Source organism: Aedes aegypti, chromosome 2 (genome assembly GCF_002204515.2).
Source record: "Aedes aegypti strain LVP_AGWG chromosome 2, AaegL5.0 Primary Assembly, whole genome shotgun sequence".
NCBI classification, from domain to species: domain Eukaryota; kingdom Metazoa; phylum Arthropoda; class Insecta; order Diptera; family Culicidae; genus Aedes; species Aedes aegypti.
Window position 1 is genome coordinate 357,846,540 of NC_035108.1, and position 16,606 is coordinate 357,863,145.

At 38.4% G+C, this 16,606-nt stretch overlaps 1 protein-coding gene across 3 annotated transcripts in view; it reads left to right on the forward strand.

Annotated features, from left to right (window-relative positions):
* The window catches only part of LOC5564807 (histidine decarboxylase), a 67,315-nt gene extending 50,939 nt beyond the window's left edge, over positions 1 to 16,376 (forward strand). For 2 of the 3 annotated variants that reach the window (XM_021846411.1, XM_021846410.1), the window contains 4 exons: positions 59 to 204; positions 265 to 436; positions 685 to 714; positions 14,829 to 16,376. In XM_021846411.1, coding sequence (XP_021702103.1) covers positions 59 to 204; positions 265 to 436; positions 685 to 714; positions 14,829 to 15,763 — 1,283 coding nt within the window. In that variant the 3' untranslated portion in view covers positions 15,764 to 16,376. Of the gene's footprint in view, positions 1 to 58; positions 205 to 264; positions 450 to 684; positions 715 to 14,828 lie in introns of all 3 variants that reach the window. The other variant, XM_021846413.1, reaches the window with a different exon arrangement.
* Positions 16,377 to 16,606: the final 230 nt, after the last annotated feature.

Below are 16,606 nucleotides of genomic sequence, written 5' to 3' on the forward strand. Positions count from 1 at the left end.
CAAGTTATAGTGTAGAAATGTTCACGAACAGAAATTCGCTAAATTTCCCCCTCTTTAGATACCCGCGAGAAGAACGAAGCGTTCGGATCGAGCCTCCTGTTGGCCAATTCCCCAATGTCACCCAAGATTGTGAACGGATCGTTTGCTGCGATTTTCGACGCGGACGAATTTCTGGCCAAAGTTTACGCTGGAATTCGGATCTCGGTAAACCGAAAGCAATAAATCCACCGTTGATGCTTTATAACAAATAAAATTATTCAACAGAACCAGGATTCACCGGCCATGAGACGTCGCGTGAGGGGAATCCTCATGTCCGGAAAGCAGTTTTCGCTGGACTCCCGAATGGATCTGGTCGTGCAAGGGATCAGCCCGAGTGAGGTTAAAAACGGAATCGAATCCAAGGCCATCACCGAAGACAGCGAAGAGGTTTGGGAAGGTAATAAGGGAAGGTAGCGTAGAATTTGATTCCATTCTAAAGGATGTTGCGATGTGCCATGATTTCATTTAGCATATGCGTTATGTATCCATCCAAATGCTTTATCTTTGAGTTTTTGCTTGACTAAAAGCTTTCAATGTGTAGCGTAAGTTCGACGAATGTTGTACACAATATTGTACGCAATAAAAGCTTCTGATTGATGGAGTGTTTTCAATTTCTCTTTCATGCAATTCTCTTGTGTCGAGCAGCTTGTGAGCAGATGGATATTGTAGACCAAGGTAAGTTCGAGTGGAATGCAATAATAGGGCTTATTCACAAATTTCATAACGCTGAAGGGGGTGGGTGGGTGTCCTTGTGATGTTATGGCTCATACAAAATTTGTAAAATGTTCATACAAAAAGTGTTACGAGGGGGGTGGTGGGTGTCAAAATTGACCATTTTTGGCGTTATGAAATATGTGAATGAACCCATAATTCTGCTTCGCGCGAGTAGGCGATCGGAATAAAATTATGGTGCTTTTAGTACAACATGAAGTACACAAAGTTCAGCTCCAATAAAAAGGCTTTCAGCTAAGGGGCTGTCCATTAATTACATAAGATGTTATGAGGGGAAGGGGGTTTAATTTCTTACGCGTCATACAAATTATTTTTATTTTTCATACAAACAATATTACCATGGGGGGAGGGGGGTTTGAAAAACCGTCAAAATTGCCTTACGTAGTTAATGGACCACCCCTAACAAGAAGAAGATAAAATCATATTTAAATCGGCAGTTCTTATTCTACGGAATCCGCCTAGGATTATCTGTCTGAGCCAGGAATAACTTCATTTTTAAAAAGACACTACACGTTAATGCTTTCAGTGGGCTATTTGCCCTTTGAAGGAAGCACCACACTAGACAACGGACTAGCATGCAACGGCCAGTGGCACAGTCGTAAAACATTTCTTTCGAAAAGCTTTTCGGCCTGAGACGGGAATCAAACCCACACTCCTTAGAACGATGCGTCTAAATGCCTCGGTGACACTAACCGCACGGCTACGAAGCCCACATTACATATAATTGTAATATGGTTTTTGAAATTAAATATTAGCATAATTTACATCTATCTTTATTAACGAGATTTTTAGCCCTGGGCTAGTTCATCTCGGGACCAACGGCTCTACTTCCCTTCCGAAGGAAGTCGTCACTATAACTTTTTTGTCAGTGACTATCTCGGGGATGGGATTCGATCCCAGGTCCTCGGCGTGAGAGATTAGCATAATTTTTTACATGAGTCTTCAGTTCTTGAATGTTGAGTGACCCTTTTGGAATATTTTTTTTACATAACAACGTTTCGCATAAACCATTTGGCATGATTTACGTTTAATTTGCATGGAATGACAGTCAACTCTCCCTAACTCGATTGAAGAGATAATCAAGTTGGGATGTACAGAATTTTAAAAATTTTGCACTTTCATTTATTCTTAATTTATTGCATTAATATTTATTATTTTGCAACGTGATAAATAGTAAAATTTCAACAAAATCATGTGACAATTCCAATTATAAAATTTATCACCCTGAAGTTGCTTGTTATAAATCATCGGAAATGATTTTTGACATGAAAGTCAGTAGCTATTGTTTAAAGTACATACTATTAATTCACAACTCGATTTTGTTAAAAAAAATTTCACCTAATTCTTCCTGATAATAAATCTTCGAGCATTTTACCTATAGGTTTTTCATCTACCTATTCTTCCTATCGTAGCACTAACTATTTTTTTTATTAAACTTTTTTATTGAACAGTTTTATCACTCTTTATATATTTTTCCCATATAGTAGAAGTTGAAATCTTTCTGTTGACGCCAAAAGATCTCTGTTAAGGCTTTTCGTTATTTTATTATGATTTTTTATAGCTTAGGTGGTCCACTAATGGCACCGGCACCCTAATTGAAGAAAAAAGAACTTTTATACCACAATCTCGAAATCTTTTAACCAATTCTTTAAAGGATGAATAGAAAAGTTTTTTTTTTAAATACCTACTTGATTTGTGTTTTACCTACGCCGTGAAGTTAGTGATACTACAGGAACAGACATTATAAATAGGGGAACTGGGGGTAAAATGAACACCCTAAGCAATTTTCATGTTTTCTTGCTTATGAACCTGTCAGATTGTTCTGTAATAGCTCAGAATTGAAGAAGGGTGTGTATTAGAGTGATGCAAATTTTGAATTGTTTGCTCCCCTATGCTTAAACGATTTTAATTATGGAAAATAGCATCCTCCCAAAGTTTGAAGTGATTCGGAAGAAATTTGACTGTGCACACGCCATTTGAAGTTTATATGGAGATTACTATGGAAAATGCCAATCTTTTGTGTTCAGTTCTCTATCTTTTCGTCATAATATCTTATGGAAAAGTGAACAAATTCTTCTAATGTGAAATCCTCCCAGCTACAACTTTGCCGAAGACCACTTTTTGATTCGACCTCAGGATAAATTGTTACTTCATCATCATAAAGTTGGTTTGTATGTAGCATGCTTCACCAACTATTCGGCAGGCAACAGTGCACAATGGTCCGAGGGCGGCCAAAACCTCAAAAATCAAAGTTGTTTTATCCGAACAGTAATATTTTTCCCGATTTCCTCAACACTACTGTTGTTCAAATCCAAAGTTTGAAGCAGATTCATTGGAGTTTGAATTTAATACAGCTCCTTGAGTGGACCGTGGACATGATTTTTCAAGAAAATTAATATTTACGATCTTTTTTTCACAAGCTATTTATGAATTTAAAGAGAGCTCAAGCCGCAATGGTATCTTCAGAGAAGTTTTTTTGTATATACATATAGCATACCTGAGTTGAATAAAAATTTTCATTATATTCATACAAAGTGAATTAAAGTTAAAATTGTTCAAAAAACATATTATTTTTTTATAAAAGTACCCTAAGACATTAGTAGCCCGCGAATGCCCGCGATGAGAATAAGTTCATTCGAAAGCTAAAAACAAGAGCTTTCAAGTAGGGTACAAATTATTTTGCGAAAACTTGCGATAGACCATTTTCAACGCGTTTGAAAGTAACTCCGTATTTATAATTATATAATAATAATCCTGTAATACGCTAGTACGTGCATTGTAATCGCAGTAGCCATGAATTGCATCCCGTTCCGAGAAGAAACGAAAAACTCGCTCCAATCTTCTCCGTTCTTCTTCTTTTTATTTCTGGCGTTACGTCCAAACTGAGACAAAGCCTGCTTTTAAGCAGGCAGGTGTTCTTATGACCACTTCCGCAGTTATAAACTAAGGACTTTCTTTACCGATTGACCATTTTTGCATGTGTATATTGTCTGGCAGGTACGATGATACTTCATGCTCTGGCAAGTCGAGAAAATTTACTTTACCAAAAGACTCTCGACTGGTGGGATCCGAACCCACGATTCTCAGGTTAGTCTAGCTGAATAGCTGCGCGTTTACTGCTAGGACTCTCTGGACCTGTATGTATGCAATATTTTGGTGTTATACCCTTATTAAATATTGTCTATACCTTTATTTGATATTATTAGGATATTGAACTACTTTGAATTTTAATTTGAGCTGTCACTAAATAAAATAACACAAATTATCTCGGCTTATTAAGATGGTTGAACGAAACTATTTCCTTCGACATGCAGCCTCCAGATAAAATCAATTTGTATCATATTATCAGGAAAACTCATTTCCTACGTGGACTTGCTTTAACTGTTAAAACAAATATGATAACAGACTGGAGCTAAAGACATGACAATCATGCTGAAACTGATTAAATGGATGATACTTGCATAAAGGCAGTGTTAGATCTGAGATATTTATGGACAAATGTGCATGAAATTTTCACATTTTTTTCCAGACGTCACATGAATTTCAACATATATTTTTGAGTGGTTTTTCCAATCACTAGTTCATTGTAGTTTTTTTTTTACAAAAATTGAAAATTTGGCGCATTTAATAAATAAGGTGGCCATTAAGACGAGATTAACATATTTACTTATGATGGTTTTTGAGTAGAGCTTCCATATCTTTGGATGAATAATTAATATTTTTTGTCAAAAATTGCGCTTTAGTCAAGTTGTTTTTACTATTGGAGTTGTGCATGGAAAAATTACTCAAAAATATATGTTGAAATTCAAGTTATGCCTGGCATGCTGTGAAAATTTCATTTCAATCCGTCAATAAATACCTGCGAACCAGCCTGCCTAAGTTGACCATTTTGTATGGAAGATTGGAAAAGTTGGAAACGTATTGTCCAAATCTGAATATTCGATTTTATCAGTCCAAAACAAGAAAAAATCGAAAATAAAAGTCCATGATAGTTCAATATGGCATAAAATATGTCAAATATATGATTTCAGCTAATTTAAAGAGAGTTTGAGGTTTTGTCCTACATTTGTTCTAGATCGAACCACTGTGCAGTGGTGCTCCTGGCGAGAAGAATAGATTAAAGTAATCCAGGCTACTATGTTCTACAGCAAAAAGGCAGTGTTGCTCTGAAAGTAATTGAATCTAGACTTTGGTATCAATAATAACAAATTATCCTTACGTCCCATCGAAATGTGGTCTTCGGCAAAGTTGTAGCTGTGAGTTTTTCACATGAGATGAGTGTGTTTATTTTCCCATAGATCATTATGACGAGCAGTTAGAAGACTGAACATAAAAAGTTTGCCTTTTCCATAGTAATTTCCATACAAACTTCAAACAGCGTGTGCACAACCAAATTTGTTCCGAATCATTTCAAATTTTGGAAGGATCATTTTCATCATAATTGACATCGTTTTAGCATAGGGGAGCAAAAACTTCAAAATTTGCATCAGTCTAGTGTGTATTATGCAATGTAACAAGCGTAAATATTGTGATGAAAATAGAATTTTATCTTCATTATTATTATTTTGAAAACTTCTTTCCACAGAGTCAATGCTCCAAACTTGTGGGTAAAATGAACATGTAACGGGGGTAATATGAACATATAAAAAAACGGGGGTAAAATGAACATGTAATGGGGGTAATATGAACATACACTGAGGGTAAAATGAACAGATGCTGGGGGTAAAATGAACATGTAGTGGGGGTAAAATGAAATCGAAATCGATGGAACGTTAAGCCGCGACCATTTGGATGGTTTGTCTTTCTTTGTATTTTCTCCGGAAAACTCTCGGCAACACCGGTAGTATACACCCTGCCCCGGTGTTCATATTACCCCCATCTCGAGTGGTTCATTTTACCCCCAAAGAATCAACAACTTCAAATCATATGTGTTAAGAATTTAGAGGATTAAAATACTTTTAATTTCCGTCTCCTTATCATAAATACTTTAAAGATATGATGTGTTGCGCTGTTCAGTAGATTTTTGATGGTTTCCGCCATTAAAACCTTAAACACCACAAGTGAAAAATTACATCATCTGATAAAACAGAGAGACATACTTTGTTTTTGTCTACTTTTCCAGCTTTTGACAGTTCTAGATCGCGCTAAAGTTGTCCTTAGTCTGAGGATTGAGGATGGTGCAACGTTTTGCATAAATTTATAGCATAATTACCGTAAAACACAAACCTGTTCATGTTACCCCCCCACCCCCCCTCTGTTCATTTTACCCACAGTTCCCTACTGATAGGTACTGATAACCAATGTGTTTCTATAATGGCACAAGCGACATTGAATACAAAAAATAAGATTTCTTATTTTTTTTTCAACAAAGCCAAGATAAACAGATTACATACGATAAAATAATTTATTAGATAAGGGTGTATTATTAGACTTTTGCAAATTTTGAAGTTTTTTCTCCTCTATGCTTAAGGTGAAAATGAATCGAAGCCAAACTTCAACTTTTCAAGAGCACACATTTGGAAAACCAAGCACCTTTTTGAGCTGAAAACTTAATCGATTGGTCACTAGCTGGTGGTGACCAATCGATTAAGTTTTCAGCTTAAACGGATGTTTGGTTCTCCAGATTTGTGCTTTTGAAAATTTTGCGTTTGGCTTCGATTCATCTTCACCTTAAACGGTGTCAATTTAGATGAAAATCATTCTCCCAAAATTTGAAGCGATTTGGAAAAAATTTGGTTGTGCACACGCCATTTGAAGTTTATATGGAAATTACTATGAAAAAGACAAACCTTTTGTGTTTGGTCCTCTATCTCCTCGTCATAATAATAAATGAAAAAGTGAACACACTTTTCCCATGTAAAATCTTCCCAGCTACAACTTTTCCGAAGACCACATGTTGTTGGGACGTAAGAATAATTTGTTGATTCCAAAGTCTAAACCATGCTGAGATGATCATTCAATTACTTTCAGAGCAACACTGCTTTTTTGCTGTAGAACATAGGGGTGGTCCATTAATTACGTAAGGGTTTATGGGGGGAGGGGGGTTGAAGATTTCTTACGTGCCATACAAATTATTTTTGGTTTTCATACAAAAAATCTTACCATAGGGGGAGGGGGGTTTAAAAACCGCTAAAATTGTCTTACGTAATTAATGGACAGCCCCATAGTAGCCTGGATTACTTTGATATATTCTTCCCGCCTATTTTTGTTGCCTGCCGAACAGTTGGTAAAGCTTACTGAAGGCAAACCCACTTGATGATATTGAATAACAATTTCCGGACGTCCAATCAAAGTTGTAGCTGGAAGAATTTCACATGTGAGAAGTTTGTTCAGTTTTCCATAAAATATTATGACGAAGAGATAGAGGGCTGAACACAAAAGGTTGGCGTTCTCCATAGTAATCTACATATAAACATAAAATGGCGTGTGCACAGCCAAATTTATACTGAATAATTTCAAACTTTGGGAGGCTGCTATTTACCATAACTAAAATCGTTTAAGCATAGGGGAGCCAAAATTTCAAAATTAGCATAACTCTAGTGTACCTATTATACCTTCTTCTTCTTTCTGGCATTACGTCCCCACTGGGACAGAGCCTGCATCTCAGCTTAGTGTTCTTATGAGCACTTCCACAGTTATTAACTGAGAGCTTACTGTGCCAATGACCATTTTTTGCATGCGTATTTCGTGTGGCAGGTACGAAGATACTCTATGCCCTGGGAAGTCGAGAAAATTTCCAACCCGAAAAGATCCTCGACCGGTGGGATTCGAACCCACGACCCTCAGCTTGGTCTTGCTGAATAGCTGCGCGTTTACCGCTACGGCTATCTGGGCCTATTATACCTACGTGACATTTTATTTGATTTTAGTCCTCGATTCAGAATGTCATTATTCTGATGGCAAATTTGCCATCAAGTTCTGAAGAGCATCCAAACGGTATTATTCTCTGATGGGATCAATTCAATAACATCAAGAAACGGATGTATCGGATTCTATACCATTACCCGGAATGCAATTTACGGGAAGACCATTTACCAGAAAGCCTTTTACCGAAATGTGCCTTTACTCGAAAAACCATGTACCGGAAAACAAAATCTTTTATTTTAGATGACTTCTATCAATTCATTTCATTACAATATTTTTTTTATTCTCTATCAATGATGATTAGCACAAATTATTTCACGCTTAATGTGGGTATTCTAGATTTCCTAGGTTTCCATACACACTTAAATTTTTTTACGGATTCCTATGAAATTTCAACAGCTGAACAGTTCGGTAAAATAAATTAACGGAGTACGGTAAATTTGTACAGTATTCGGTAAAAAAAACACCGGAATTCGTTAAATTCCGACGAAGTTACGGTGTTTTATTTCACCGAACTGTTCAGCTGTTGAGATTACGGTGAAATTCACCGTAAGAGCTTAGTGTGTACCCAACTAAATATTTAAGCGCCAAGATTATTTGCTTTTTGCAGTATAACATTTTCACTCAGCTGTAACTCAACTTCCTAAAAAGTAACAACCTAATGTTGTGGAATAAAAGTCCTCATCATTAATTCGGCTGCTTCTACGATGAGTCGCTGATTCACATTAAGGGTAGTTGATTTACAGTTGACCATATTGAACTTCACAAACAGTCGATTGCCACAATGCCGTCCGTTCTGGTCACTCGCAGTACCTACACCTGTTTGACAGATCCTTCATCTTAAACTCCACACAAAGCTGCCAATTGATCTGATCATTGGAAAGTATCAGGAATCGTCTACGTATATTGCGAAGAAGTCGACCTTTCCTTCCACCACCCGATAGTAGACGCACGTGTCATACTTGGATCGCTTGAAACCCATTTGCTTGAGCTTCGTGCCCTGCTTCCGATTTCATAGCTGGCTTGCTTCAGGTCGAACAGCACCTTCTGAAGCCTGCAAACCTTCCTCGGTGCTGTATCGTCCCGGAACTCACCTGGCTGGCTTTTTTCATCGTCCAAACCGCCCTGTAGGAATGCGTTCGACGCGGTGAATTGATGCACCACTAGATCTAACTTCACCGCCTGATCCAACTTCACTCTGATAAGATTATGAACACAATTCTTTGATGATCCTGAACAGCATTATCGAAGATTTTAAGATAGGATTTCAAAATTATGAATAGGAGTGGTTTTGAAGGATTTATAGAAACTATATTCAGTATTTAACTAGGATTTAACAATTGTAAAGTAAACACTAAACTATTTTGAGTGATGTAACATAAAATTAACTAATGTTTACATTACATTCACCAAATCTTAGCTAACTGCTGAAAGTGTTTGAATAAATAATGTATGAGATAGTACATGAAAATTCGATAATAATCCAGATGCTAACACCTTACCATGGAGATATTTTTCATAAAAATTGAAAATATAAAAAATCCAGGGCAGGGATATTAAATTTTGTTGGAAGGCATTCTTACAACATCCAGCAGGATGCTTAGTTTTTTTGCGATTTCTGAAAAAAAAACACCTTATAATACTCGTAGTATTTTAGTATTTTTATTGTCACGCGGGCATAATCGGCAAAACACAGGTTGAACAAAAATATTACAGCGTTTGACAGCTCGCAAGACAATACCGCGTGATGGCACGCACACCAACACATTGTTTGACAGATGAACCAGAAAAGGTTTGTTTTTTATTTGAGTAAGGTTAACCTAGGTTCAAAAACGAAAACGATACAAGCTTCAACCCAGACGAAATGACAGTTTGTGCAAAAAATCAAGGTGGGTGTATTTTACTCTGTAGCCAGAGTAAGGTGTAATCACTTGGCGAAAGCGGCTAGGAGGCCATCTTTAACTTGCTGGCCGTTTTGTTTACAAACATTACTGCCTTGCCTGAATGATGCTGAAACTGAAACTAACTGTGCTGCCATCAGTGCGGACGAAATTGTCAAAAAAGAAAGAAAGGAGTAGAGCACACAAGGAGCAAGAGCGACCAGATTAGAATAATTCTTGACAACACTGTTTCTCCAACCAATCATGAGTCAGTCTCTCGACTACCTGTCTCAGATGTTTGTAAACAAAACGGCCAGCCCATCCTCACCTACCCTGTCTGGTTTTCTCCACAAAGTGAGCATAATAGGACACCTTAGAGAATTGAACGCGCCTTGCAAAAAATCACGGCAGAATGAAAGAGAGGCAGGTAGAAAAAAGTAATTAATAAAACGATTTGGATTTTTAAGTACCGTAATTCGGGGTGTAGTTGATCAGTGGGGAGAAGTTGATCATTCCCGTACCCACATGTATGAACTGCCAAGAGAGCTATTATCCGTTTTCAATTATCACAAGTTGTTTCATATCGTATTACCTGATAGCTGCTCTTGATGTTTCTGAATTCGGTTCTTCGTTCAATATAGTTATGCCATGGAAAAACAGATTTTTAAGGAAATGTTCGATGAACTGTTAAAGGGTTCTACCCCAAACATTCGTCTATTGCCAAGGCTATATAAAGACACCATTTAAATAAACTGTTTCGTACATTCCATATATGTTCTGTGAACCCAGTTTTATATTTGCATTGAGGATAAAAAATCATTTTCAGAGATAAAAATGTTCTTTTTGTGAGCGAGTTGCCAATTTCAAAGAAAATTGCATACCTTTGAGCGATTTATTTGGTGTATTCTGGATTTCACAACATTCAATTCTAAAATTGACCGATTTATCAACAACTTGTAAGATTTTTGAGACTTGATTCGGGATCAGTGATCCCAAATTTAGTAATTAGCATGTCTCTTTATTTTAGGAAACATGTCACAGTAATTGATCAACTTCACCCCGGAATCAAAAATTCCACTTTTTGATTTCTAAAAAATATTTTTGTTATTATGATAAAAATTCGTAAAAATTTCGTTTCTATAATTCAATAAACATCCAACCAGTACAGGTTTTAAAAATATTTGGATGAGAATACATGCATCCTACTAGGAATTATAAAACAGAATCGCTCAAAAGTGATCAACTTCACCCCATTTTACGGTACACAAGACTGGAGAATTTGACAACAGTTCGCGTTGAAAATCAATCAAATTACTTGCTTGAAGGTGGTGACCAATGGGATAAATTTTCAAGACGGAACGATGTTTGGTTCTCAAGTCTAGTGCTCTTGAAAATTTGAGGTGTGGCTTCGTTCTATAATCACCTTAGCGTAGCGTTAGCGTAGCGTTAGCGTAGCTACGGTAAACTTCGTAGGTTGGATACTAGTAATATTTATGTTTTTTCTTTGATAGTTTCATCTAGCATGCTTTCAGGAACAAGGCTTGGGGGTTAACCTTGATCTCTTCTGAAACAAGAATACCAAAACCATTAATATTGCTATTCCCGGCCACGCCCATCTTTACCGTACTTGGGATAGGGGAAGAAAATGTTGATGTAACACTTACACACTTAGAATAAATCACCGACGTCGGTAATTTATTTACCGAAATCTCAACAGCTGAACAGTCGGTAATGCGTTCGGTAAACGAAAAAAGTACCGAATGGTCGGTAAACTGTGATGTGCCATGAAACGTCAAAAATTGCTGAACGCTTCGGTAAATTTAAGGTCCACCTACCGATCTATCGGTAATTTTTCCCCGCTTCGTTCCCCAGCTATTGCATCCTTTAAAAACAAAACAAAAAAAAAACATTATCCGTTTGATGCGATTTGTATTCAAATATTCGTTTATTCCTAAATGCATTTTACACGATGTAGTATAATATTTCCACCAGCGCCGCACGTTTTGCCAGTCCTCTCATCCCGATTCCGACCTTCATGGCGCTCGATGAAAGAGGAGTTGAGTTTTGCTTCTGGAAGGAAAACACCAACGAAATTATAGAAACAACTGTCTCCATTTGCTAAGCATGGAACCGAAGGATACTTACCAACAGTTTCGAATGGATTATGATGAATTTCGTAGCCCATCGCCTTCGTTGCGCCTTTCAGGAGGATTGCGTTGCACTACGTATTTGACAGTTGACAGTTCAAATTTACTGATGGTTCAGTAATACTTTACCGAACTCTGTATTGGATCGGTTTTACAGATATTTTCGGTGAATAAAATTACCGTACTCGTTAAAATGGGACGACGTCACCGATATACAGTAGTTTGATTTACAAATTTTGGTAATCTAGCAGGTAATTACCGAGACAACTGTAATATTTGAAATTACCGGTCTGTTTCGGTAAATTGCTTTACCGAACTCTGAAAGTCTGTTTGAGTGTGTAGAGACGGAACTAGCCCCCGTAGGAGCAAGAAACAGGATCAAATGACCAAACACTACTCAAAGAATTAAAAAAAGAGTAATACAGATAAACCTTCTGAAGGGACCATCGAATCTTGGAAATATCGAGTAATGGAACAGAAATTACTTGGGAAGCTGTTTGATGGGACCATCATAGTAATAATGAAACTTAAGTTTTAGCACAGATCTGTGGTTTGAGAATGGTTCCATGAGTCGATATCGAGTCATGGAACATCGACTAATGGAGGTTTCATTGTTACAAAATGATACGAAACAACCGACTGTTCAACACACACAAACCGAAAAAAAACCGCGGCTGAAAATAAATACAAAAATTGACTACTACGTACGACTAATTCCACGTCAAGCGACCGGTTGAAACAACAAACGACATGCAAGCTGACAAGAAAACCGATGATTGATTTTTTAAAATTATGTGCTGCTTGCAATCTCCGGAAAAAATGTTTCCCCTCTTGTTAAAATCTAGTAGACTCACAATCACAACACCGGAAAAAAAACATTCCAAACCACTAAATCCTATAAAATCCAAATAAATATCTTCCTCTATCACTTTCATAAACTAATATCTAATGTTCGTTACACACTGCCCAAACGGAAAATTTCAGATTTGAAACGAATCTTCACAGAATTCACAATTAAAACCTGTCCGGGTGGCGTAGTACCGGCCGAACAACCAGCGGAATCGCGGAAAAATATCACGCAGAAAGCGAAAAAAACGTGACAAGCAGATGAAAACGCGTCCGATCGCGGTGAGGTCTACTGCGTTTTTCCTGTGGCTTCGTTCTATAATCACCTTAATGCATAAACTTTAATAATTCGGTGTCTATTTTTATTTCTGAGTGTACAACGAGAACCGACGTTCGAATGTAAAGAAAGGCATAGTAAGCCAGTTTTACAATGACAAGCTACACAGATAAGTTGAAAGAACAGCTTACATTTAAAATAAAGGGTAAATCATCTCATTTCATTTATTTGATTAACATCTAAACAGATAACACTGAATCAACAATTTCACGCCACAATACTCGGTTTGTGGCCGCATCTCTCCATCCTCGGTTCTGCCTCACGCTCGCCAAATCGATACGCACTTGATACGCCCACCTAGCTAACTGCGCTCGCCGTAGAGTTGGGCGCTCGTTGTTCATTCTTCGCCGCCACACACCGTTTTCCTGCATACCCAGGGATGCCATGTCAATTTTTCAAAAATCTGGGATATTTTGAGAATTTGTCTGGAAAAGTCTGGATTGCTTATGTCGTATAAGCGTCTTGAACAAGGGAAAATTTGGTGCAAGTGTAAAATTTTTGACCGCAGCTTCTTGTGGAGGCCATAGTAGACCGGACTTGCACTGATGATGCGCCTCCGTATTTCACGGCTAACGTTATTGTCAGCCGTCAGCAACGATACAAGGTCTCTTCGACCACCTCGAACGTATCCCCGTCTAGGTGAGCCCTGTCCCGCTCGGCCCCACCAGCTAGCATGTACTTTGTCTTGGCCGCATTCACTACCAGTCCAACTTTTGCTGCCTCGCGTTTCAGGCGGGTGTACAGGTCTGTCACCTTTTCAAATGTTCCGCCGACAATGTCTATATCATCCGCGAAGCAAACAAATTGACTGCCACCGATACCGTCCTTACCAGCAGCTTTATTGTTCTTGATCTGATAAATGGCATCGTTAACCTCCCTCAAAGTGGGGGCTGGTTAGTTTCCATCGCCTGCAGTACTAACGAAGGCGTTTCCTCCATTGTCCCGTCTTTCATTGCCGGTGCTCTCAGCGCCATTCAGGTGTTTGTCGAAGTGCTGCTTCCACCTTTCCATCACCAATCGTCCGTCAAAATGCTCCTATCTTTATCCCAGCAACTTTCGACTCGCGGCACGGAGCCGTTGCGGGATGCGTTGAGCTACTGATTCTTACGCGTATCTTGAGATCGGCACAGCTGTTCCATCTCCTCGCACTCCGTCTCCTCCAGGCTGCGTTTTTTCTCCTAAAAGATGCGGGTTTGCTGTTGTTGTTTCCGCCCATAACGTTCCACGTTCTGTCGGGTCCCTTGCTGCAGCATGACCGTCCTCCTCGAACCAATCGTGAATCATCTATGAAATACAAATACTTGAAGATGGTAAATATCGACACGATCAAGTATAAAGAAATCTTTGACTTCTCTTCAATGCTTACGTATTTTGAAGGAGGAGCTTTCTCCGTCTGCGGTGACCATCCTAAACAGTTTCCACTCACCATTGTAGAGAAGAATATTCTCGGGTCATGGTTTTCCGATAAATGGTCATCGAGTAATTTTCATTTCGAGTACATACTGGTTTTCTGGAAAAGTAGGAGAACCAAAATGTCGTATGCCAACATAAATTCCACTCTTTGACAAGAGTAGCCTTGATAAGAGTACATAGTTAAAAAAATATTGTAAATTTATGTTTATTTCCATACACATATTTGGATCATAAAAAAACTGAAATGCATACGATCAATCTCTTCCAATCGTATGCACTTTAAATTTATACGGCCATGTATCATTCAAGCATCTTTCGATGAAAACTAAACGTGATGCCGCAACAATAGATTAATATGGTTTGTTTATGCTATATGCCTCAATTTACAACACATTGGAAGTTAAATATTTTTCTCTGTGAAGACCTGTGTTTCTCACAATCTAATAACTGTAAAGAAGTAAGAAACGTATATCTAGCATGAAGCTATAATAAGGACATTATGATCAATACTCTTACATCTTAAGCGAATTTAAAACTCCAACGTAAACCCCTTCTATCTTTCGTTCACAGACATCCTCTTCGAGAACCTCGAATCCCAGTTCCTGTTACCGATTCCGCTGCCCTGCTCGACACCACCTCCGACGCCACGCCGTCAACTCCGGTCCCAAAGTGTGGATGTCGGCATGATTCGTGCCCAACTTAGTCGAAACAACGCGCTTCTCAACATTAACCGCCTAACCGTACCAAACGCCTGCAGTAAATCCGAACCAATCTGTTTTGCCGATTCGCTAGACCAAATTTCGTCGCTGGTGTCCAACGTCAATTCGGCCAAAACATCTTTTGAGTCCAATCTGGATTCGATCGACGAAAACGGCTCGCTGAAGAGTTTCAAGCAGGGCCAAAGCTCGAAACGACGTTGTTCGGACAATTCACATCTTTTTTCATTGACCAAGCCGAATGTTTTCCCTGAGAAACGCCAATCGGAACCTTCGATTCGGTATGCGTTCTACAACAAGAGTTTCGATATGCTCTGCCCAAAGCAGTCGACGAAGCGAGTCCTGTCCCAGAACGATGTTACCAGAAAACCCTTTCGGCGGCAGATCTCAACGATCCACGAATTGATCAGTGATGAAGCTATTTTGGATGGTGAGCAAGATTGGAAGAAGCTGAATTTGATTACACCGCCCAAATTTCGGTGTTGCATCTCCGATGAAGACGGGAGGTGTATCAACTTCGACCCGGTCTATCACAACCACGAGGCGGATCTGAGCGAAGAGGAAGTAACGGAGAACGTGCTTGCATTTGAGGAGAATTTCGTTGACAGGATAGATCAGGTTTGTCCTCAGCAGGAAGAGTTGGATTTGGGAAGTATCGAAGAACATGGGAAGAAGGACGTAGAAGATCAGGATTGGCGAAGTTTTAGAAAGAGCTACTGTGACGATGAGGTCATCTACGAGAATGTCAAGGTTTGCCGGAAGTGTGGACACCATACGGTCAAGTTATAGCGTAGTGTATGTGTTGAAAATAATTGTTGTTGTAGTCAGTTTTGTAAGAGCTTTGTTGTTAGAAATATTGATGTTGGTCCAAAGATCACTTTCAAGGTTGTTAGTTGAAAAATGTACAGACGGTGATCTTCAAATGAGAAATTTCATGAAGGCCATCAGTACTATCTGAAATAATTACTCATATAGAAAGAACCAATCACTTACTCCCTGGCAAATACTTCTGCTGTGCATGTCAATATAAGAAAACTCTAATCATTACTAGTAGCTTTATTCACACCTGGTTGAACATAAATCATGTTGAAACATTAAACAGTTATAGTAGGAAATGACTCCAAAGAAAAAAAACCCTTAACATGTGCTAGCATTAAGGAACATAATAGAAATAAGGAAACCAGCCCGAGCAACAACAAGCCACTTAATCACATTTACCGACAGCAAGTCAACAAAATACCGCCGCCTCACGAAAAGCGCGTTGTTCGTGGAAAATTAGCAAAACTTCCTAATTGCTCGCCATACCAGGATATCGTAGCCGCGAGTGTAGTAAATCGTAACCAATTATAACCACAAATAAAGTCCCAGAGCCCAGTTGAAAGTCGTTGCACTGGTAAAAGCAGACGGTGTGTGTTTGATTGTGCCTCGAAAAAAGTCCCTGACCGCGCATGGGCGAAGTCACGGGGGTCGCAAACCCCTGTCCATTTGTCACTTATAAACATTTTTTTTTCTGTAACTCAAATTCCCATACAGGAATTAAAACCGGATTTTAAAAGGATTAATAAGGATTTTTTGTAATTTATCGAAGAAAATGTGAAATAATTTACTGAACAATACGTTGCTTTTTACGAT